Source organism: Buteo buteo, chromosome 3 (assembly GCF_964188355.1).
Source record: "Buteo buteo chromosome 3, bButBut1.hap1.1, whole genome shotgun sequence".
Taxonomy (NCBI): Eukaryota; Metazoa; Chordata; class Aves; order Accipitriformes; family Accipitridae; genus Buteo; species Buteo buteo.
This window is the reverse complement of record NC_134173.1, coordinates 66,040,512-66,065,629: the sequence shown is the minus strand read 5'-3', so window position 1 is coordinate 66,065,629 and position 25,118 is coordinate 66,040,512. Positions and strand designations below refer to the sequence as shown.

General features: G+C 42.0%; 1 protein-coding gene across 1 annotated transcript in view; it reads right to left on the bottom strand.

The window, feature by feature from the left end:
* FER1L6 (fer-1 like family member 6) overlaps nt 1-25,118 on the bottom strand; it is a 98,786-nt gene that overhangs the window by 9,531 nt on the left and 64,137 nt on the right. The window contains exons 23-37 of the mRNA XM_075023924.1: nt 23,285-23,395; nt 20,931-21,092; nt 18,466-18,649; nt 18,084-18,268; nt 16,423-16,545; nt 16,252-16,291; nt 14,356-14,471; nt 13,097-13,228; nt 11,929-12,054; nt 10,775-10,902; nt 8,765-8,935; nt 7,420-7,580; nt 4,126-4,268; nt 3,466-3,554; nt 1,349-1,447 (exon numbers count right to left, since the gene is read on the bottom strand). Of these exons, the coding sequence (XP_074880025.1) occupies nt 1,349-1,447; nt 3,466-3,554; nt 4,126-4,268; nt 7,420-7,580; nt 8,765-8,935; nt 10,775-10,902; nt 11,929-12,054; nt 13,097-13,228; nt 14,356-14,471; nt 16,252-16,291; nt 16,423-16,545; nt 18,084-18,268; nt 18,466-18,649; nt 20,931-21,092; nt 23,285-23,395 (1,970 nt within the window). The remainder of the gene's footprint in view (nt 1-1,348; nt 1,448-3,465; nt 3,555-4,125; nt 4,269-7,419; nt 7,581-8,764; nt 8,936-10,774; nt 10,903-11,928; nt 12,055-13,096; nt 13,229-14,355; nt 14,472-16,251; nt 16,292-16,422; nt 16,546-18,083; nt 18,269-18,465; nt 18,650-20,930; nt 21,093-23,284; nt 23,396-25,118) is intronic.

Below are 25,118 nucleotides of genomic sequence, written 5' to 3'. Positions count from 1 at the left end.
CAGTGATTTCAGAGTAGCTCCTCTCAGGGAACTGCAGGGAGGTTTGCTCAGCCAGTATATGCAATAACCGCACTTGCAGCACGCTGGGGGACATATGGTCATATTAGTGCGTGCTTCTCCTGGGCTAATATCACCTGCTCCAAAGGAGTGGTACCACTCCTGTTACCCCACACAGCTTGCTCAGACCTAACGCAAGTTTCCCTGGTAAAATGCCTGTAGATATACCCTACACAGGAGTAAGAGCTGCTACCAGACTGTCCTGTCCTTATGCTTACTTTGGGTTTCTTATTATGTTCACATGATTTTCAGAACCTGCAAAGTGGAAAACATCTTCCCTTCCCTGCTCCATCAATCCCAGTGCTCCCTCCTCCAGCTCTTTGCATTTGGTCATTAGCAATACTGCAACAGGTTTTTAGGGAAATCCACTTTTCCAGATGCATAGCACTCTACAAATTCAGATTTTTCCAGGACTCCACAATGACACAATTCATATTGGCATATTAATCTCATTCTCTAGTAGTGGAAACACAGCAAGAAAGCTAAGACCAGTCTTGCACCTGAGGTTTCCAATACTTCCTACTGCCTCTTATGCCATAATTTCCCCCCACCCCTCCCTGGTACCTGCATTCAAATCCTGCTCAGAAGCAGAAAGTGCAAAGCAGTACTCCAAAACAGGCAAGTAATTTTAAGAAGTAACCTGCTACGATCTCAGGAAGGAGCTGGTTTGAGTGTCAAGCTCCCCTTTCATGCTCCCTCTTTTCATTTTATTTATGTGATACAGTTTACTGATTATCCCAGTAACATCTGCGAAGCTGTGACAGACGGTTTTTCTGCAACAGGAATGAGATGGAAAGCAGAAAGTGCCCATGTGATGTTCTCCCCAGCATGGCCATGGTCATTCACCTACGTGTGCTCCCCACATGAGATTAGAAAATATTTCCAACAGAAATAGCCTGGCAAACACCTGCTTTCGTGTTTCTAATGTGATCATAACTCCCTTTTCTCTGATTATGTCAAACCTCTCCACATCTGTGTAAGCTCTTACAGTTCAAGTTCTGTAAGTGTTTGATCTCTGTTTGTTAAACTGTGGGCTTGGTTCTCTTCTTGTGCCATCTCTGCCTGAGCAGGAAGTAATGACTAGTGTCATTTTACAGTTACTTGATTTTAAGAGGGGGAAAAAAAAAAAAAAGCAGTATCCAATATAGATGAGTAATTTGGGCAGGCATTTAGAGCAAAGTGCCAAGGTCACAAAAATAGCTTATTGGATATTCTCACAACATAATTTTTTCATCTGATTTTTGAATGAAATATTGCAAGTTCTTTTGAAGACAAGTCCTGAAGAACTTACCCTTTTACATAGATATCACTTGATTTTTGCCCCGTAAAGATATTTTCATCTTCTAGAATTACATCCTCTGTATTCCAGATTATTACCCTCAGTTCATAGCTGAAAAAGAGAAGAAAGTAGGCTTGAGTATACTCAAGCTCTGGTCAGATACTAGTGTAAACCTCTATCAGATCATGCCTTTATAAAGTGATAAATGTTGTATTTGTGCAAAACTCTTAAATAGTATCAGCCTCAGGCCTCTTCTGTTTACAAAAGTCTAGTAATAGAGTGGGGATGGTGGCTCGTCTCAGCTCTTGGAGTATGCCAGACAACAGTGGGGTCACTGACAGTTTTGAGGGATGGAAAATTCCTTGCTTTTTATGTGCCTGTTCCTTTTCAATTCTTTTCACAAAAATGCTGCAGTGAAACAACGAAAAGTTGAGCTGAACAACATCATGAGAGCAGTCTCCAAAACAGTGAGCAGCTTGCTATTAAAAAACAGAGCTCCCTGGGAGGTGCTTTTCAGAAGAAAGGCCTTAAAACATTGTATGTGGTGCAATCCAGTGCATTAAAAGGGAAGAAAAGCACTGTTTAGAGGTATTTTCATCTAAGCAAGTGTAATCATCTTTAGAAGCAACAGTAAAAGGAATTAAAGTTTTCCCATCCTTTGCACTCCCAATACACAGACATTTATGGTGGCCATCCAAAGCTCTAGAAGCTTGAACTGAAATAGATATATTGCAGGTGACAAAAAATTTATACTCAAAAATTTAGGTATGCCTTCAGTCATTGTATGAACTGCAAAATAAAATTAAAACAACCTATGTTTGAGAACACCACCATATGCTTTTTCTGATATGATGTGTTGTCTTGGAAATAGCCTCAATCTCAGGTGTGAAACAATTTGCCCCAGAAATTACCAGATACCCTAGGTGATGCAGCTCTTCAGAAGATGTTGGCCATGAAAACCAAGCCTCTGCACTAGCCAAAGAAACTTTTATTTGCAATGCTCCGTCAGAGCAATGTTCAGTCAAAGACTGCCAACAAGAAATGTTTACACAAAGTGTTATGAAGTCTTATGGAGCCTGAAGCCTGCTCTGCTGCAGCAAATATGCATTTCTCAGCAAAATGTTTAACTTGTGTCTGCATATTTACTTTCTTTCTCATAATTAATGGTTTGACAATATTTTTCCCTGCTTTTTTTAGACTACAAAAATGGCAGAGACAATTTGATTTTGTCGGTATAATTAGTTTTAAATCTTTTTGGATTGGAAAATGCTTGTTGTTATGGAGCTTTACAGAAAGTTCTGGTTTGAAGAAAGTAATTGTTACATAGACTCTTATTTTTGTCAAATCTTGGCTTTTGTAAATAGAAAGTAAAAGAAACAAGTTTTTATTACATTGTTTCTTGTTCAAACATAAATAATACAGGAACAGTACATGATGCTGCTTCAGACATAAAATTCTCAGGAAAAGCCTTGCTAAAGTGTTGGAATAAAGCTGCTACAGGATGGGCTGAGAACTCCGTTGCTCACTGTTGTGTTTCAATTACAAATATTCAATTAGCTTGAAGAACTATGTGTAGTGTTACATATAAAGCAGTGTAAGTATCTGTGTGAAAGTTGAGAGAAGGTTATTCTAAACATATCTCTGCTATCTGTTGCTGCTTTATGTGTTTCTTGATCTTAACTTTGAACAAAGTGCTGGAAATCCAATAGGTGTAATACTATTGCATCAAGGATCTCAACGAGGGTCAAGTAAATTATCTAGCTGAAAGAGGTAGTGAAACCAGAATTACTTCTTTCAGATCAATGAGTGGATGATAACATCAGAATTATTAAGGGACTCTTGCTTCTAGCCACCTGAAATCTCTATATGAAAAAGGGATATCTTTCTAAAAGAGGCATGTGATGGCCCTTGATGAAAATATCACCAACAGTTCTTTGAGTTGTTTAATGGAGGAGACCAAACTAGATGCTCTCGTTTGACTGGAAGTCATGTGAACCTAAGAAAACTTTTCTCAGGATCACAGAAGTTTGTTGTGATAGTTCTTTTTATAGTTCTTTCCAGACACTTAAGAAAGACTCAGTCTTTGAGGACTTAGACCACTGTGCTGGGAGGAAAGCATAGAGTATTACCCTTTGGGTTTTCTTGGTGAAATGTCCACTGGGGGTCCTGGCAGAGGCATATCTTTAGGAAACATGTCGACCCACATCTGTACACGACCCTTGAAAACAAAGAGATAAACATCTCCGTAACTCTGTTTTAGAGAGACTTTAAAAGGTTTTAAATGTAGTTCTGACGTCCAAAACCACTGCTTCCTCTATAAGCACCAACCAGCTCACTATCCTGTAACTATGATTTTATCTGTAAACTTACTATACAATATATTTTTTTAATATTCTACCAGTTTCTCGGGAATTTGGTGAAGTTGAAATTGAGCTCAAACATTGGCAACTTCAAGGTAACATCCATATTGGAAAAAAAAAAAGTACTTGATGAATGGAAAAAAAGAACTGATGTCTAAGTACAATCAGAGTTTGTGTTAATTAACCAAAGCATTTAAAAGAATGGAAATATGCAGTTAGACCTCTTGTGATTACTGTGTATTTAGGTAACTGGCTGTATACACACACGTGTGACGATTTCCAGGTTGATACCATACAAAGTCTCATGTATGGTACAACACTTGGATGCTGTCTCTGTAAGTTTGCAGATACAAATAGAAACCACAATAACTGGAGGAAAGGAAAACTGATCCTGGGTCTACCATCACCACCACCTCTGAGCTGCTCTACCTGTTCCATGCCTGGCTTATCCTTATGGTAGAGAGGTCGAGTCTCAATGTGCTCTGGGACCAGTTTGTATCCAGCTCCAGGGATTTCTTCCCAAGCACTTAAAACCTTTAAGGAGAGATGTTCATATGATTCAACTGGCTCCTCTATAGAAAAGAGTAAAACAAAAAGAACAAAGAGAGTTGAACTATAATGTTGAACCCCTGGGTAATATGTTCCATTAATTATTAAAGATAGTAATTAAAAATTTGCTTGAGTTAAAGGGAAGGTTTTATGTATCCCAGCTAAGTAAAGAAGGGTCTTGAAATTAATTTAATTCATGTAAGTAAGGGTACCCACGAGGGTAGCTAGAAGATTAGCACTTAGGCAGCAGTTTATCTGTAAAACACAGCAAATCATTTCACTATTATAGCAGCAGTTTCTAACAGGAAGAAGGAAGAAACCTGTGAACTACTCTTTTTACAGAGAATTGCAAATGTGAGGCTTTTTTACAACTCCTGAAAGGCAAGGAGGCTTCTATTTTGACAGAGCTGACAGTAAATAAGCACTAGTAGTTATATCTACACCTCATTTTGCTTTGTGATGGCAACAGCAAAGACCCTCCTAGAGAACCGAATCACACCTCAAGGGAAGAGGGCTGAAGTCCATGGGCAAGAACACGTCACGTCCTGACCAGCTCAGCTTGGCCACTGGAGGAAGGGAGACCCCACAGAATGGCACCTCCAGGAAGGACCAGTGCTAATATTGAAAGTAGGGTGCATAGAAAGCACAGAAAGCCTTTTGAGCTCTTGAGTTTCTTTTTCCTCCCTTTTTGTGTGGGGTCCACACAAAAGGACCCCAGACTTTTGAAGAGCGATATCTCCTAAATTAGGAGAGATGTACCCAAGTGAGAAGAAAGTTAAGACTTCTTTGTGTCAGTAAACTGTTATCACTTTTCCTACCAGCTATCTCTGAGTTGCTGGTAGGTGACAGAAGGCTTGTTTGCGATTTAAACAGTAGGTATTAAACCCTTCCTAATGACTCAGAGAGTGAGGAAGGATGACCCTGTGTTTATGAGCCCTGGTTCTCTCTTGTGTACCAACATGTGTTTGAGATGTGATATCTTTCATCTAATTTTAGCCAGCTAAAAGCAAGGTCTTTAAGCCTGACCTACTCAGTCAGGCAGCCTCAATAGCAAGGACATAGATTGTCCCATGATAACCCATATTCTTTCTAAGACACCTTTCTAAAGATTGTTTTCACACTCTGAAGATGCCTATTTTTCCCATTGGCTACAGGTAGTCCTAGACTACCTCAGAGTAGTGGTCAGGCAGTTGGACTAGATATTGTTGTAGGTCCCTTCCAACTGAACTATTCTATTCTATTCTATCCTATTCAACTTCTGTGCTCCTAGAGCAAAGTTAAATTATCCTTCCCCTTGCAATTTAAAGCTGGATATAAGGCCCATAGGTATCATTTTCTCCACCTGTAAAGTGGAAATGGTACTGCTTCCTCTTTTCAGTACTCCCCTAGAGATCAGATCTGTGGTCTTTGTTAGTTTTACAGATCCAAGTGATGACCAGCACAGAAACCCAGCAGGAAATAAGGACCCAGAAGTACTTGTCAGAACAGCAATATGGATAAGAATTATGCAGAAGACTGTATACTGTAAACTATTTATTTATAACGTGTTGAAAAACTTGTGTACATAAGTACTTTGGACTTTGCCATCTGGTTCTGTATTTCCTTGCTTCTGGTTTCCATCACCTTGTCTGATGTTGGTTTGTCTGAAGCTCATTTTAGTGAACCAGAATTTTGATCAAGAGATCGTGTTGCTGGTAGTCACACTCAGTCATCTGCTAGTGAGGAAAACAAACAAAAATACTGGAGCTATAAATCTCTCTCAGGCCAAGAAACCAAAAATGGATCAACTCTTCTCCCTTCAACAGTGCTACCTTAGCAGCCTTCCACTTGAGGCGTGACTTATATTTTGTAGCTGCCAGGGGGAATTTGCTCCAAGACAAATAAACACAGGTAAGGGAGTAGAGGTTTCCCTACGCTGCCGCAGTGTCCACTACTGTCTCCAAGTCAAACTCCTTTTGTTTCCCCATGAAAGTCTTCATCCTCACACCCCTTTTCCTTACCCTAAGTATAAAACTGAATCATAGAATGGTTTGCATCCGAAGGGACTTTCAAAGATCATCTCATCTAACTATACTGCCATGGGCAGGGACATAGATTTAGATTAGATATAAGGAAGAAATTCTTCACTGTGAGGGTGGTGAGGCACTGGAACAGGTTGCCCAGAGAGGCTGTGGATGTCCCATCCCTGGAAGTGTTCAAGGCCAGCTTGGATGGGGCTTTGAGCAACCTGGTCTAGTGGAAGGTGTCCCTGCCCATGGCGGGGAGGGGGGACACACAACTAGATGATCTTTAAGGTCCCTTCCAACCCAAACCGTTCTATGATTCTACGATTCTATGATCTTTCACTCATAGCTCTGTCCCACTCAACTCCTATGTGATATGGACACTCAACTACCTCATAGCTTGACCTCTTTTTAATCTGGGAGCTCTGAAAGCAAGTTCTATCCTGCCCTCTGGATTCATGGACCCCACAAATACCTAGATTTACACAGCACTCTGTTAATGCTTCAGAAGAGCAGTCAGAGTGGTAATAATCAAGTGGAGGAAAAAAACAACAGAGAGGAAAGCCACGTAGGTAAGGTAGGACTGGCAGGTAAGTGGCCTGGAACCTAACTGTGGTCCAACAGAGACTTGTCTGACCTTGAGTAACTCACTTCACATCTGTATTTCCCTTCACCCTTCTTCTCACTTCTTGGGTCTGTCTACACTAGTGTTTTAGTTTAGACAGGGAATGCATTTTTGAAAAGACTCTCCCTGACTTCCCATGCTTTGATTTGCTGTGTGGAGGGATCTGAGAGCATGCAGGCTGCACTCCTTTCAGATGAAACTAAGCCAGAAGACATGTTCCGAGAGGGTCCCCTGCACTCCAACCTATCCTGGGCATCCCATCCTTGGGATCAGGCAGGAGCTAGTCCAAAGTATCCACCAACACCTACCATGGGGATGTCAGGTCATTAGCAATAACTGTCTCACCTGAGAGATTCTCTGTAATTAAGCTACAGCAATGGCTAATATAGACACAGATTTCATCACCACAGTTATATGAGTATTTCAGAGCAGAGGCAGGTTCCAGTAATCTGACTTTAGAGTGCATAGCAGCTTGGTCCCCAGATACAGCTTGGGCAGGCTCTTGATACTGTTACAATGCAGTTGAAGAATGACAAACTTCATTACCGTTCTCATCTTCTCTGAAGACTGTCTGTCCCTTGAAGACTTTTGCTCCTACTTGTATCTCCCCTGGCCGCATGAAGGGTCCACTTATTCTGTAGTCCTTACACAGCTTAGTGAGGATCTCGCTTGGCTTGGTTGCATCTCGCCACGCATTGTACCCTTCTCTGCAAGGAGGGAACAGAGAGCAAAGAGAAATGGGTGAGGTTTGCCTTCAGCAAAGTGCACAGGCAAATCAGGACTTCCCAAGCAGAGATTTGCTTCGTGGTCAGTGGCCCTGACATCTGCTTAGCCAAACTTTTCCTTTGAATTGTCCAGCACTACTTCTTATTTGAGACACCCGCTTTATCTGCTCAGGTCCTGGGGCCAACCACTCTTTTCTCAGGAGAAGCTCACAGGAGAAGCTGAGGCAGCCTTACCCACAGGTTGGATAAAGCAGCCCAGGCATTGGCATGCTCCCCAAGAGGAAAAGGACCAGAGCCCATCCCCTGTTCTACCTAAAGGATTCAAGTCTACATGTTCTACCTCCATTTAAGGAAAAGTGTTCTGCAGCTCCCACATGCAGAGAAGAAGCCGAGATTATCCGAAACCTGGAACAAGCACATAAAGAAATACCTCACACTGGAGACTGAGCTGGCAAGGGAAGTCTGGGGGTTTGGTCTGTGCTCCTGCATTGCTTTTCTACATTGTTCACCCTTTGTTTGTAGATAAAATAGAGAAACAATCATAGGAGAAGAACCCCAAACCCACATCTTCCAGGTTAGTGTCCCACCCCCGGGCAATGGAGTTATTTTAGTTTGACTTTCTCTGCATTAATTAATCTCCGTGCACAATGTCCTTGCGAGTGCAGCCGTATGACAGGGAGCAGGAGTTCAGCAGCACTGCCCTGTGACTCATCTCTGCTACAGAGGCCATGCCAGCAGCCCCACGTTGCTCCCGCTCCCCCCAGTGCCATGCCAGTCCCACTGGCCTGGCTGCAATCACTCCAGTTGCAGCTGAATAATGGAGAGCAGAGTAGAGCCCTGTCATAACTTCTCTGACAGGTTTTTTTTTCCAGTTGCCCTTTATGCCTGTCCAAAGGCAGTTTATCGAGCAGGTATGTTATACATAGGCTGTTTACTATTTAAAATACTTGGTGAACAAACAGTGTTGTTAATTTTAAAATATCCACTTCAGACTGAGGCTGACAGCTACCCAAAGTCACTGTTAAGCTCTTTGCTGAATTTTAATTAAAATACCTCCTGTGACACTTTTGGGCTGGAGAAAGCAAAATGTTCAGCCACATCTGAAATTTCTCCTGCAAGTCAAGTCGTTCACTGTGTGCTGTGTTGCTGTCTGAAGAGGTACTTACATTTCATATTGACTTTGTAACCCACAGGTAGCTCGATGCCTGCTGTAGAAACGATTTTCCAAATCAATTTTAGTCTCTCCAATGAGATCATCTGTTCCCACAAAGTCATGGTCGTAGATCAGGACTGTGAGCAAGGAATCCTTGGGAAATGTAGCTTGGATTTCAAATGATCTACAGCAAAAATTGAGACCTACATGTAGTCAAATCAGTTTTGAAGACTAAGTTAATGAATACTGTGCAAACAATGTGTGGACAGTGTCTCTTCTAACAAGCAGTGGGGGTTGTTTGGTAGTGGTTTTTTGTTTCAGTGAAATATCTGACCATACTGGAAACACACAGTGCAAAAGTATTTTCTTTCTCCTGCTTCCCTACCACCCCCTGTACAGTTCTAAGATTGTTCCTACCTACAGTAAAACGGAGCAGTGGGATGGAGCTGATCATCTGCAATGATTTATCCTGAATCCAATAGAGGTGGAAGTATGGAAATTACAAGGCTAATGAAGCTGTATGTAAGAGTTATCACATGCTTTTCAGAACCCCCAAAAGGGACATCCGAGTCTTTTCTGTTTTTTTCCAAAAATTCCAAGTTAAATATTGAATATAGGAATCTGGGGGCACCCAACAAAATGATCAAGCAAAAGCTTTAAAAAAGTCTCAAAAAAGCAAAGATCAGAACTCCCTTTTCACTCAGTGCATTTTTCAGTGATAGGAATTGTTGTCATTGAGATATTTAGGGAAGCTGAGAATATAAAAGTGATTTTTAAAGGGATTTGACAAATTAGTGGAAGACAGGACATCCTCATCAGCACAACACTGGCTCCAGATTTCTCCAAAGCACAGGCAAAACTGAGCTTTGTCTCCTGAAGGATGAGTTTTGTCCTTTTTCTCAAAGTGGCCAGAGTCAATTTTGTAGCAACAGCAGAGCAGTTTTTGGAGGAGAGAGGTTTGGGAATGGTCTGGGATTGCTAGAGGTTGGTGGTGCCATGCTGATCAGGGCTTCTATGCTGGTGAGAGGTGGTTACTATGACTGATGCTACTGCTGCGAGGAGTTGCTGGTCCAGTCACCCCAGTGTTGCCACTGGCATCAGCAGCAAGGACTATCCAAATGAACAGCTCATTCCTAACCTTGTCTAAACCAAATACAGTGGTGATTTCCCATTCCATTTATATGCATCTATAATGGCTGTGTTTTACTGCTTATCATAATGATGGTTCAGCTGCAACCTCTACTAAGGAAGAGCTTAAATCAGAGAAACTGAGATGGCATGCTATAGAGGGACCACTCTGTTCTTGTCTTTTCTCCTTACACTTTTTTCTTTAAGTCTCTGCTTTTGCAGACAGGACCCTGGCTTAGGGGGCTTTCAGTCCAACATAGTACAGCTTCTCTGTCTTAATGTTTTACAGAATAATTCCACTCAATTCAAAACATTTTCAACCTTCTTAAAAATAGGGAAACTTATTGTCAAAAAATCACAGCTATTAGCATTAAAAATATAAATAAGTATAAAGCATTGGTAATACAAAGTCGATGTTTATTGACAGCTTGCCCCTGGCTCCCCCATTCAGAAGTCTGTGTGGCTTCAAAAAACTACATTTTTTTGTCCTAGTCCTAAAATGATGAGATTTATTTGGCACTCTATTCAACCTGAAATAGTAACAAAGATTGTGAAATCACACTTTACTGTGCTGATATTTATTTCACTTTAAACTTAACAATTGCATTAATTTGCACAGACAAGATCATTTGTTGCCTCTTTTCTTCTCATGCATCATTGTGCAAAACCTCTCACAGATTGCTTTCCATGATGTGTTTTGACTGGTATGAAAATGAAATAATTTGTAATCATACAGGGTGACACCAATTCTCAACATTTTAACCAGTAGAATTACAAAACATCCAAATGGGCAGAAATCAGCATATAACAAACACATTGTAATAGTAACAGCAGTAGTGGTGGCAAGTGATAAAGGAGAAATCACCCATGAATAAGGAAATAAGCCATCACTGACCTTCCAAATACTGGGTTTAACTGCTTGGGGATGTAGTTCTCCCTGTCTTTAATTTCTGTGTTGCCAAGTCTCAGCACAATGTAGGGATCTGACTTGCCATCTGGATCAGCTGGGCTGAGGTTAAACGCCTGTTAGGAAGAAAGACTGTGTCCTCAAGAAGCTTGCTTAAATGCAGCATGGTCACAATACAGGACTGTGGGTTTCCTGCCCAGTCCTGGGTGTTCTGGAAGTGCAGGGGTTTTGCTTGCTTCGTGTAATATAAAATTTGGCATTTAGCTTTGCAGGCTACTGGGAAAAGATGATCTGGAGGAGAAGAGTTTGCAAAGGTGGAACAGATATAAGTTCTGTCCCACTACTAAGATGGACAAAGAGATGAGCAGGAGAGGCAACGCTGAGGAAGAAGCTGGCTGCACAAGTGCATGTAGGATTCAGGAAAGATTTCCCAAAGATATTGGTCCAGATCCTTGAACAGTGCAAAACTACTCTTCAGACTGTATTTACAAGATGGCTTGGAAGTCTTTATATTCAGGAAATAAAGCAATCTCTTCCTATTCTTCTCTTCTGTTTTGTTTGCCATTGTCTCTTTGCATGCCATTCTTCCCCTCTTAGATCACCTGCAGCCTTCATTTCTCTGAAAAACCATCTCCTTCTACCCCTTTTACTTCTCACATCACGCTCTCTCATCATCTTGTCTTCTATATTTCTACGTCTTTCTCCACCCCATAACTTATTCACAGCATCTACCACTTTGATTACATGCAATACAGAGCCCTCAAAAATATGCTCCCATTTCCCCCTTACTGAGGTTTTGTTTAAATGTGTGTCTTTTTGAAACAACTCTGCTAATTAAAACTGGCTGCATTTGCATAATGTGGCTGGAACAGGTTGTCCATACTATGTTAGTTATGTCTCTAGCCCTTTCAGTTTGAAGAAGTGATTCTTCAGTCTTGTGATTCGTCATGAGGAATATGTAACATTTTCTACTCTGAACACCCATTTCTACAACATGAAACATTGTCTGAAATATGTCCAGAAAAAATTCTGCCACATGGATGAGGATTTTCAGAAGCTCACTGCAAAGACAATGGAGGTAAACTGAGTTGAAAAGAAATGTCCAAGTTATTTCAAGATTAAAGGAACATCTGTCTACTTACTGCCACAATATAAACCCTGATGAGGACTTTGACAGAGTGGTTTGGTGGTATCCCTTGCAGGATGCGGGGCTGCCCTCCATCCAGCAAACTGCCATCCTCAGGACTTGGGTATATGCGGAAGGAGCCCTGGTAATACACTGTCTTTTATCTCCCTCGAAAACAGATCAAGTGTAATACAAAAACAATGCTTTGAATGCAAAACAAACATCATTCATGCAGCCTGCGCTGCAGCACATACGTATACACAACACGTTTTGTGGTACCACTCAAAGGGAACACAGGCTTCAGTGCACTAAACATCATCTTTTAAAATGTCTTTGCTCTATAAAATGGTACTATCATCACATCTAGATGATTGCAAGAAGTACTTGCATGCTCTTAGCTCTCTATTTTATTATTTAAAGGACTAACACCTGCAGGTGTTCTAAATCTAGTTTTCTTAGTATTAATATTCTAAAAATAATATTTTGTCCTTAACTGTATATCTGCAAATTGATAATTCCACTGGGTTAGTTTCACAACAGTGTGACTGGAATCCAACTGTATTTTTGCAGCCACCATACATCTCATATAAATCAATGTTGACTCATGGTGCCGAGTAGTTCATACTGCCTGAAAGCTACTAGCAAGTGATTTGAACGGAAATTTGCGTTGCAAACTAATTGAGGTATCAATGAGTTTAATCAGTTCCTGTAAACTACAAAGTGCTTGAAATCCTATTAACGTTATTCATGCTTTGAACTACGTTTTCAGATTGCCTAATGATGCCCTGGATCAGGCTGTGCAATTGTTTCCAACTGGAGTAGCTGTAAGTGCCTCCATTTAAATTACTGAAAATTACATATAAGGTGCTATAACTGATAGTGCAGTAATAAAGTTGCATTAGCAGATTCTGGACTACATAATATATCTATTCTTCCCCTTCTGTGATTCAAAACTCTTTTGTAATTCCTTGTTTCAAAACAACAGCGAACGTCTGGTGCTAGATGCTGCTTTCATCTATCAGAAAATGGGAAAGGAAAAATATGACTCTAGATCCAATAAAAGACATAATTCCATTTACAACAGACTGTCAATGTCTTTTTCTTTCATCTGTGGTATACTTGAAATATGCATGAAAACATAAAGTCTCTAAATTATTACCCATTTAATCAGCTTTAAAGCTCACCTTAAATTTTCCTATTATTCTGTCTTCAGAGTCAGCATGAACTTCGTCGTTAGATTTTCCTCTTAAGAGCTGAAAAGTTTTCACCCAGTCCTCAAAGTTGTTAAATTCACTCTCCAAGTCTCCTTCATAAATCTTTGAAAATAGGAGAATGCTTATTTTTTGTGCTGCAGTTAATATATTTATAGCAACTTTTTTTATTAGAGGATGACTAGAAATCCATTTTTACTCAAAATGCAGATTTTAATAAAACCAAGGTTTTGCAAAAGTCCTTGAGGCAAAAAAATTTAATTCCCCACTTAAAACAGGAGTGGTTTTGTCCTTCACCAAAGTCCTTCCCAACTACTGGAATAGCACATTAATGCAGCAGGTAGAAGTGGCTCTAGAAGGGCCAGAATGAACATTTGTAAGCACTGGTGTGGGTGAAAAACAGTGTGGATGTGCTGCTCTTTGCTTCCTCTCTGCAATGTGCCTCTGATGTACTGACCCATTTTGTTATGTTAATGTGCCAGAACATGTGAGCAAAGCAGACAATAATAAAGTGCTGTGGGGACAGAGCTTTAGGATAGGTAAAAAGACCAGATCATTTTTAAAAGGACAGGCTTTTTTTCAACACTCTCCCCCTGTAATTTATGAAGCGTTATTCAGTGTGAAATAGAAGGCCTAGACTAGTGCCATCTCTAAAAAAACGGAAACAGCAGTTTCAAATTCCCCTTTATTCAGCTACAGTCTAATCCAAGCGGTCCTAATCTTTTCAAACCTCTTCATCTCTCCAGTCATTTTGCATGACCCATATAGTTTTCTTTGAATTCCTTCTATCGTTATGCAACCAAATCTAATGCGAGCTGAATATTACCTCACCGTCAGGGAGGATGCACTAGCAAGTGCAGCAATGCTTTCCATGCTCTTTTTTAAGTCATTCTTAACAGGCTGTAATATTTCCAACATGAAATTTGGAATTTCCAAACTCGGTGTTTTACAGGTGAACAACAAACCTGAATTTTCACCTAAGTCTCTCTGGGTGAGTCTGTACTGGTGAAGTGAAGGTCTGAGGCCAAGCAGGCCACATCCACCCTGTAAGAGCATGGCTTCCTCCGGGCCCCATGTGCTGATGTGCATTATCACTATCATTTTGTGTGTTTTATTCATTTTAAAGTGTCTGAAACAAATGTAAGGAGGGTTTGCTGAACCCAGCTGCTGAGGTCAAGCTTTGGGGAGACAGCGAGTAACAGCCTTACCTCTCAGCCTTACTTCTCTCTTACCTGCAGTGTTGCTAGGTTTGGAGTTTCTTTCTGCTTCCTTTTCAATGTCTTATCCTTCTTCTTTTTGTCTGGCTCCTCTTCTATGATCAATGCAATGTCGTCAGAATTCTGCTTATCTGCAGAGATTTCATGACATCATGTAGGTTTTAGTGAGCAAAGCACATCCAATGCTTCAGATAAGGATGCAAAACACATTTTAAAGAGACACCCCCCCCCCGCCTTGCTCCTCCTCCATTCATTCTTCTACTGCCAAGCACAGGGTCCTCTCTTTTCCCACCACTCCTCCCAGGCAGAGAGGTGGCATTTTATCCTCTCCATGGCTAACAGTCTTCATCATGAGCTTGGTGGACCAAGAGTGATGGTGTTCTGTACCACTCCTTCCCTGCTGGCCATCTCCCAGAACGCCCTTTTCCTTCCTCTCTGACTGCCCCCAGATGCAAACTAACAGATCTTAACAGCTTTCACGTAGATTGTACGGCTTATTAAAAACTGGAAGCCGCTATTTAGGCTGACTGGTACTTCAGATAGCAGGCGATCCAAGCCCTTCTCTGCTCAAAGGTATCAGAAAATAGAGTGTATCTCACCTTGAGAAAGCCTAGAAGTATGAGAAATGGGAGGAGGTATCTGGCCAGCCTCCAGCCAGACTCCAAACGCTGAGAGGGGACTTCCCAACAAAAAGAGGGTGAGCCCTCAAAAATGGCACTGAGGTGGTTCAGTTCTTTGCCTGAAATCTGGATTCTGCGTTCACTTTACTTTCATTTTTGAGTTGTTCATGTGTGTTTGGTATCACTAAATATTTAGAAATATGTATTATATCAGTGCAGTCCTGTATGTGTAATGCTTATCATCATAGCTGAAAATATGTAACAAAAGCTATCAGAAGGGAATTTACAAGATCTGAAGTCATCAGTCAAAAACAATATGCCACAACTGCCTGAATAGCATGTGGGTGGATGTCACAATGTCAAGTAAATTTCTAATTGTAATTTAACATCACACCTTTGTAGAAAATTTTCTATCTAAATATTTCCTCCATGTGGACAAGTAAGTTTCACTCAGAAACTGATCTCTGCCTCCTCTCTCAGCAGCCCTGATGATCACTGAAACACCGTCAGCTGCTATTTCCAGAATGATACCATCCGACATTAAGGTCGTGTCTTCCATCCAGAGCAATCACAACACCTGCTTTAAAATAGAAATCACCTCAACCACTGGTGAAGTGCAGTCAGCTCTGACATGGGAAGATGCTATAGTTTAATTCCAAATAGCAGCTCTGTGTAAACGGTAAACATTTGTTTTCTTTCCCAGTCTGCTCAAGCAGTTACATTTGTCCAAAACAGTATTTTTTTCTAGAGCTCTGATTGTGGGAGGACCTGTTAAGCCATGGAGTATACATGTATGGAGACATATATGCATACATACACACAGAGCCTATTTCTGGGTAATTCTTTTAGGTTCTTGTGCAAAAAATTTTCCACTAGAACCTGAGCTAGACACAAAGCTTTTCAGCTATGGAAGTAACACACATGACTACAGAGTCTCCTAGCAGAAGCTGTTCCTACATCATTGATTCTGAATTGGATTCAAAATTGGGAGAAGTTTCTTTTTCTGAACCTGTTACAAATGCAACCTAAGATTAGGGTAATCTCCACCTTCTATCATTTAGGACTTTGACTTTGCAAATCTTTGTGCGTGAGATTTGAATGACAGGAAACTCATGTTTACCCAACAATGCCTGTGAAGTTTTAACCTACCCACCATCCGATCAGCTGTAGGGGAAAGAACACAGTATACCGGCAGTGCTCTGTTATCAGACATTAATTGCTGACAGTAAAATAGTAGAGAAGCAAAGTATTAATTGTACAAAATAATAAAAAATGCAAATAATTTACTTACTGTCTTCAGGTTTTCCCTCACTGGAAAAAATTCCTTTTGCCTTTCAAAAGAAAAAGATGATGGATAAACTCCTCATTATGAATGTAATACCAAAAAGGAATCACTCAACTGTAAATCTACTTTTACAACATTGCTCATCCATGAGAGCTTTGGGCATGCTGGGTGACTTACCTTTTGCATTTTGAGCACAGAAGCATAGTATTTGGACCACCAGTCAATAACATTTTCAGCTGATTCATCTGCAATTGTTCTTCTTCTCTTCTTTGTTGACCGTCGGATAGATTTTTTCGTATCCTACCAAAGCATGGGGAAAACACTGTGGAACTCTAGAACTGATTAAAACTAATCACCTGACTCATGACATCAAGCATGAACAGATGTATATGAAGAAAATTTCAACCTCCAAGAGCTAAATAAAATGCAATAGGAATTAGTGTCTCTGTCTTTTATTCCAAGACACTTCATCATAATCATCATATTATTAAAGCTATCTCTTTATTACCTACAGATGATGCCAAAACTTTGAACATTTGAGACATTGCCACAGGAGCAACCCATACAACAGGCAAACCTACACAGAGAAACAGGTAATGATGTTTTAAGGCATGTGAACATTCAGATATAAATTGGTTTCTCCTACTTAAGTCTGCAAGTATTTTAAGAACTCCTGTTATTACTTTATTGCCTTTTGAAAGAAGAGTCCGAACAGTTGCTGCAGTTCAGCTGTTCTCTTCTTACAATAAGCTAAAATCTGATCATCACCTGCTCATGTGGCAAATCTTACTAACTTCATTCTTGCATAAGGATTGGCTCTTGTTAAATAGAGTGTTTCATCTGACACCCTTACAGAGAGTTGTCAGCTTGGCTGGGGAAGCTGAAGCAAAGATAAATAGTTAGGAATGATAGATAGATATGTGGAAATTATTATTAATATAACACAGATGGTTAAATTACAGGGTTCCCTTCAGGACTCTCTTCTTACTATACTTTGCTGTCATACATTAAAATTGTTCCGTACCAGATGAAAGATCTAAACTGTTGTGTACATCTAGGGAACAAGACATCCCTGCAGTTTCTTTGACCTCCTAATTATGAAGGATGCTGGAAACATCTGACCACTGAAACATCAAAGGTTAAAGAAGCATGCTTTATGTAGCTGCAGAAACAGCTTCTGAAATGAAACTTAGTCTTGCATCCTCCGCTTTTATTGTTGTTAATAAAAGAGTGATTGTGATGGGAGAAACTACACAGAAAGGAGGAGCATGTGCCTCTGAACAAAAAATAATCTGTACAGTCTAGAGCATACACTGTACTGTAAACGCCATGCTGACCAGAATTGCCTTGCGTTCCTGTACTTTCCTATCTTCTTCTATCCACAGACTGACACCAGTTTTATACTTTGACTGTAAGATCTTTTGGAAACAGACTTTCTGCTCCACGTTCGTACAGCATCTAACACAAAGGGGCTTTCATCCCTGCCTAAATACCACAGACACAGAAACAGCCATTCACAGTGAGAGTTTTGCAATTAAGTAGATCATTCAAGGTCAGGAAAAGCAAAAATCCTACTACTCCAGTAGTACTTGCCCATGTTATGACCATCTAGCACAAAAGGAAAGAAAGGAAGTACCTATTAATGCAAGTGAAAAAATTATGTGGGGTCAAAGCTGCATTGCTAACTAGTTCCGTCAAGGGCCAGCAAGAGAGCGTGGATGTTAACATCAGTACCCAGAATCTCTAATCCTGAGACAAGTAAGAGATTACCAATTTATAAGGAAAGGTTAAAGTCTGTAAGGCTGCAACAGAAAGCTGGTGGCTTCAGCTACACCCACCTTCTGTTTTCTCTCTTTCCCTGGTTCAGAGGCAGCGTGCTCTGGTTCAGTGTCAGGAAGTGTTGCAAGATGTGGGTCTGGCTCTACCACTGTACATATACCCTGCTCCATCTCGGCATAGATGTGATCAGCTAAAAATGTTTCTTCTCTGGATAACTCAGCAGGCTGTGATGGCTCAGGTGAAGCTGAAATTGAACCTTTGCAAGTTAGGTAAGATTTTGCCAGAAATGGTATCATCACATTTGGTGATCATCAAATCGTATCTTTAAGGGTTTGACCTTACACTCAACACAATAAAGCATATCTGCTAAGTACGTGCCTAGTGTTAAGCCTCTGAGTAGGTCCTTTGTCTTTTTATATGGAGTCAGGACTGGACATTTACCTTTCTCAATTTCTACAATGTCTAGTCTGTTTGGTGTAGCTTGAGGACCCAACTGGGTTTTACATAGGAATTGCTTAAGGCAATTGATGGTATGTGTTCCAACAAGCGTACTCCTCCCAAATGCTCTCCAGTCGACCACGCAGATACTTAGCGGTGGATGCAAGAGTTCATTTTCAGGCAGCTCCTAGTGGAGGAGGACAGACAGCAGCATGAGAATTGCTAGAGAATATAGAACACGTATAGAATATTTGTCGTGCACAGCAATAAGGCTTTTACTCTTCCCTCCCTTCTCCTCATCAGCTATTAACATCCTCAAAATGCAAAATGCATACAGCATAGGCAGTATAGTTCTGTCCATGGTTTTCTGCAAAGTCTGGAGAAAGCCTTGTCCTTAAGAATACAGAGTGCACCATACAGACTGTGCTACTGAGTTAAGTCCTGTGCTGTCATATATGAGTGTATTGGGTTTGTGTGGCAAGGCTTTGGTAGTGGGGGGGCTACAGGGGTGGCTTCTGTGAGAAGCTGCCCCTACGTGCAACAGAGCCAATACCAGCCAGCTCCAAGATGGACCCACTGCTGGCCAAGGCTGAGCCCATCAGCGATAGTGGTAACACCTCTGAGAGACCAGATTTAAGAAGGGAAAAAAGTAGTGGCAGGCACAGAAACTGCAGCTGGAGAGAGGAGTGAGAATATGTGAGCGAAACAACCCTGCAGACCCCCAGGTTAGCGAAGAAGGAGCGAGAGGAGGTGCTCCAAGCGCCGGAGCAGAGATTCCCCTGCAGCCCGTGGGGAAGACCATGGTGAGGCAGGCTGTCCCCCTGCAGCCCAGGGAGGTCCACGGGGGAGCAGATCTCCACCTGCAGCCTGGGGAGGACCCCACGCTGGAGCAGGTGGGTGCCCGAAGGAGGCTGTGACCCCGTGGGAACCCCGCGCTGGAGCAGGCTACTGGCAGGACCTGCGGATCTGCGGAGAGAGGAGCCCGTGGAGCAGGTTTTCTGGCAGGACTTGTGACCCTGCAGGGGACCCACGCTGGAGCAGTCTGTGCCTGAAGGACTGCAGCCCATGGAAGGGACCCATGCTGGAGCTGTTTGTGAAGAACTGCAGCCTGTGGGAAGGACTCACATTGGAGAAGTTCATGGAGGACTGTCTCCCATGGGAGGGACCCCATGCTGGAGCAGGGGAAGAGTGTGATGAGTCCTGCCCCTGAGGAGGATGAAGGGGCAGAGATAAAGTGTGATGAACTGACCCCAACCCCCACTCCCCGTCCCCCTGCACCGCTGGGGGGGTTGGTAGAGAATCCAGGAGTGAAGCTGTGCCCAGGAAGAAGGGAGGGGTAGGGGGAAGGTATATTAAGATTTGGGTTTATTTCTCATTACCCTACTCTGGTTTGATTGGCAATAAATTAAGTTCATTTTCCCAAAATCAAGTCTATTCTGCCCGTGGTGGTAATTGGTTGAGTGATCTCTCCCCATCCTTATCTCGACCCACAAGCCCTTTGTTATATTTTCTCTCCCCTGTCCAGCTGAGGAGGGGGAGTGATAGACTGGCTTTGGTGGGCACCTGGCATTCAGCCAGGGTCAACCCACCACAATGAGCATCTCTTGTTAGAATAAACTGGGGGAATCAGGAACATTCAGAAGAAATGAACACTGTTGGAACTTGTGAGTCTTAATGCCCTTGCTGCCTTGTTGAAGGCTGTTAACCCTATCTGCTTCCATAACCACAATGTGGACACTGGGTGGTTACATGCCTTATAGGATGCATTACAAAAGGGAAAACAGCTCTTTGGACATGTAATGTACAATGGAAGCTAAAACTACTGTAGCAACCGTACTTCAGTATCCAGGATAGAATTTTTGTACCCTTTTGTCTTATAAACAACTTCTCTCTTGATGCTAGCGACTAGAGCAAATTGAACAGATTTTTTTTTTTCTGATGCTGACCTTTGTCCACTGAAAGCATCAGCTCTTATAACCCAGTCAACAGGCGGTAATTAAATTTCCATTCCATAACAGCAAGTGTTACAATATGAAAAGGTCCAGAGCTCAGGAGCCAGAAATTATCAATTCCCTTAATAGCCCAGTAACACAGAAAGGAAAATTAAAATAACTGAAAGAAAATAAAAGAAACTGAGCACTACCCAGCAAAATGGGAAAGGAGGAGGAAAAAGTACTAAAAATATCCCTGTTATCGGCGAACAAATTCCAACCTATTGGTAAAAATCTGATCGCAGCGTATTTCCTTGCCTACTTGAGACATAACATGAGGAACAGCATCATCTTTTATCATACAGTTGTAGCAGAAGTCTTTTAAAGCATCTTCAAATCAGTAGCTTTTGCAAGAGAACTGATGTCCCTTAGTATTTAATCAAGAGACAGAGGAAATTATTTGGCAAGAAAAGGAGGAAATTAGTAATTAACACCTTGCCTAACCAGGACAGGCAAAGAGCAGTATGCTGTACGCACCACTTCAAACCAGTCTGCAAGGCCACTGAAATTGGGATTTTTCTTGTAGCTCTGGATGACAGAGGATTTCACTCCTTTCCCTGCACATTCGATGAGAACCTGGGGGCGATCTACAGAGAGGAGCTGGACTTTCTTCAGCTCTCGAACACCCCAGAACAGGACCTGTGGTGGGCAGAGAGAAACATCAGTAGCCTGCAGAGACCCCTCAGTCTGGGGGAAGCCACTGCTGGGATGCCATCATCTCATATCCCTTTGGGAATGCAGGACTACCAGAAAAAAAACAAATCTGATATCCAATAACCATCAGGATTAATGGTGGAAGTTAAAGCAATTAATAACACCCAACTGTTGTCAAGGAGTTATTGCCAATGGCAATCCATAATAATCACATTTCCAAAAGTTGTCTTTTCAGCAGGGCAAGGGGACTATTCATCTGAATGTCAGGGGCTTGGTTTGTTTAATGCATCAAAGCAGTTGAAGGAGCAAACAAATCCTATATAAGCAGAATTAATTAACAGAGGTTTGCCAGCCGAGCTGGCCCTCAGGTCTGCAATGGATGGCAGGAGGTCTCCAAGCAGCTTTCCTTCAAAGGACTGTGATCCTGGTCTGGAGGACAAGAAGGAGACTGGGTCTGTAAAATAGGGGTCTGCAGGAAAAACAGGACTTTATACAGCACACTCTGGGGGACCTTGAAGGGGAGGGCTGGGGCAGCAAGAGATGGTTACGTTACGGTTGGTGAGAAAAGCCATGAGTCTCATGTACCTGAAATGAAGACTGGAACCAAAAGGAGGTGTGGGGGCCTTTGTGGACAACCTGAACGCTGGCAGGACTGGGGATTTGCTTGAATCAGGCAGTGGCAAGGGGCACTGGAGGGGTGTGAGGATTGGTGAGATCCTGCTCTGTTGCTGGAGGTTCCCAGTTAAAACTGGGGCACGCTTCTGTAGTTACAATGGCTCCATGACCTTTTCCACAAGTGTGAGATATAGTTTATAATATCTTAACAAAAATAGTTGTGTTCTATTCATTTTGTGTTATTTCCTTGCTGGGTACCCTCCAGAGTTCAAATTTCACTACATATACATTCACTTCAACTATAAACCTGTTCTCGTAGCAATTTAACTGCCTGGATCTGGAAGCAATTTCCCTGATTTTAAGGTGCCTGAGGTATCACACTGAGGAGTGGAGTTGTCCTAGGCTCCCTCCAGAACCAAAGAAGACAGAGATGCACTTCCAAAACATAATTTAATCTATTCAAGGTCTGAATCACGCTGGCACCGTGGCTGCTCTGTTCAGCTGTCCAAATAAGAAGCCTACAGTGAGGATGCTTCTAAGCTGTGTGCCTTAGAGCTAGTTGGGATGAATGTCACAGCAGTGTAAAATAGAAAACATATAAGCAGCACAAAGCAATCATACTGCGTGGGCACTGGGAAGGCCTTCATAGCATAATACTTAGAGGGACACATAAGTTTAAGGATTTAAGATGTCCCTTTAACATCAGCAGAGTAGTTCATGGGCTTTTTTACCTCGCAAACTCAGTTGTAAAAAAACCACTGCTAACAAAAACTCTTTCCTATGTACAGAAAACAATAGCTTAACTAAATGATATAGCAGAGCTAGTAACTGTTCTCTCCTTTTCAGCAGCTGAATTGCTTGGTCTTTGAAGGCAAAGCTGAAACTGCTTTTGGGCTCTCAAAAAAGTATTTCTGGGGAAGGGTCACCGGGTAACGTAAGCAGGGTCTGACTTGGCACAGCAAAATGGGCAAATAAGCAGGTGATGTGAAGGCTGCAGGAAGAATGACAGTGAGTGGTGAGGCTGGGCAGCATCCAGGCGTTCCACTGACATGGAAAGCTGCCACATTTCCCTGCTTTCTAACATAAGGGGACTTTGGACCCAAATGGAGCAAGAGAGGAGGGCAGAGAAGGGACAACCATTTGTACGCAGGCAGAAGACGTTGCTTGGCTCAAGTTTGGGACCCAGAAAACGCCTGGGAGGTGGCTGATGCTGAACTTCACCTCCAGCTGCAAGGGGAAGCTCTCCATCTCCTGCAGACACTTCCCGGGCTGTACAGAGCAGAGGTCCATCAGCCGTGCTCTGCCATGGGAGCAGTCCCTTCCCAGCAGGTCAGGACTGAGATGTAGCCCTTGCTGGCCTCATGTGGAAGCACTGCCTTGCACACCCAGCCTCGGAGAAAAAATGTGATCTGAGCTTAACACATTTATTTTGGGATCCATATGCTATTTTTACGTGATTCCTGTTGATGAGGATTTTAAAATTATCATCCTTTACTGTTACGGTTCAATAAGAGAATAAAAGGAGCTGAGATTTGGAAATGGAAATATTCTAAGTAACTCACCTCTACTCTGTACTTCCTTAAAACAGGTCGGATGTTAGCTGGGACTGGGTAAATCTGGCCAACATCTGGTGGATCCAGTGGGGGAAGTCTGTCTGGATCTGACTCAGGAATCTGAAAAATTAAGCAGTCATAACTTAGGCTGGTTTTTGGAAGAATAAAACCAGTATCAGAAGTATCTGTGAATGGCACATAGAACACACGAATTTAATGCAGTTTTACAAGACACATTGCAGAGCAGACGGGTTGTGCTGTGAGAGGAATGTGACCTGGATTGCTATCTGTCCTGCTGTGATGCTAAAACATTTGGCAGGAAGAGTATTCAATAGAGTGGGTTGATGCACCTTTCTGAAAAAAAGGCTCCTTTGTCCTAGCAGGGCACAGTCTGACCTAAAAACATGCATGTACTGAAGCATGGTAATTCTATTTACTAAAAATGCAAAGCATGTTAATTCTATTTCACAAAAATCCTGAGCAAAACTGCTTAGAAGACTTTCACAGGAAGTTTCTAGATCTGATTCCAGTTAAAAAAGGCTGGTGAACAGACAGTACATATCAGCTAGACCACACATTTGCCAGACAGACATAAGACTCTTCAGCCACTATGGAACAGAAGTCCTGCATTATTGCACGCTGTCACCATCTGAGAACTTGCAAATCGCATCTCCAGCATTAGGGCTGGGTCTCTGTGCAACTACTAAAATCTTGCAGCAGGTGGCAACTTATGTTCTTTGCGTGTCTAAGCCTGTCCCACGTTCAGGAGCTTATTTGGGCGTACATGACTTCCCTGTGACACCAGGTGGATGGGAGGAGAGCGTGCTCCACCGCAGCTCTGAGGCTTGACCATCTCTTTGCCTCTTGCCATGCTCCAGGCTCTGCTGCCTGTTTCGTTCACCTTCTGGGGGAAAGCTCCCTGGCTTCATGTCCCAATTCCTTCCTAATTTTCAACAGTGTATTTATGACCTTCTCAGTCCACACAGGGCAGATCTGAAGCCTGGCCTGATTTAGCAAATTTCTACATTAAACAGTTGAAGCCAGCACCTGGTGATCAGTCCTACCAGAAGCCCAGGCTGTGATAGCAGAGAATAGTAGGCACACAGGTTTCACGGGTGAGGTAACAACCTACAGACAGAGCTCTCCTCGGCTTTCACACGAAGTACAGTACCTAAAGCGTACTGTACATACAGCTTCTGGGAAAAAGAAACACAACTTCTGGAGTGCTTCAGCATTCCTAAGCTAACTTGTCACTGTTGAAAGGTGAAGCAGCTGAGATACAGCTCTCAAAGGACCTGTAAAATTGAAGCCTTCTGCTTTATTTAACTAGGCCACCTGTCTGTTATCTGCAGCTTTGTACAGTTGTGTGGGAGTTTAATTAGCATAAGGGAGAAAGGATGTGTTCCCTAGTACCTTGTAGGTGAAGGAGGAGATGGGTGGAAAATGTATCTTCTAGCATAGCACCTGCAGCATATGTGAGTATTCAAATAATTAACAGCAGTAATTCACATGCACATGTTTACTGCCCTTTATCAGTAAAAATCCAAAGTAATTCATTTAATAGATTTTGTGGAACTTGAGGCCAGAGACCTAGGTCTAGTTTTGTTGTTCCCCAATGTATCTGGTTTCTATCAGTCACCTCTGTGATGCTGTTTAAAAAGCCAAACAGAAACACAAACTTTGTGAACAATACCTGCCTGTCTAGAAACCCACCTGTCTGGCTTTAATTATAATCAGAGCTTCCAATTCTACATTAACTGACATTAAATGCTCCAAAAATTTACCCCATAATAGATTAACTGGTACTTTAAATAAAAGAAGAGGCGAAGTCCACCTGAACTAG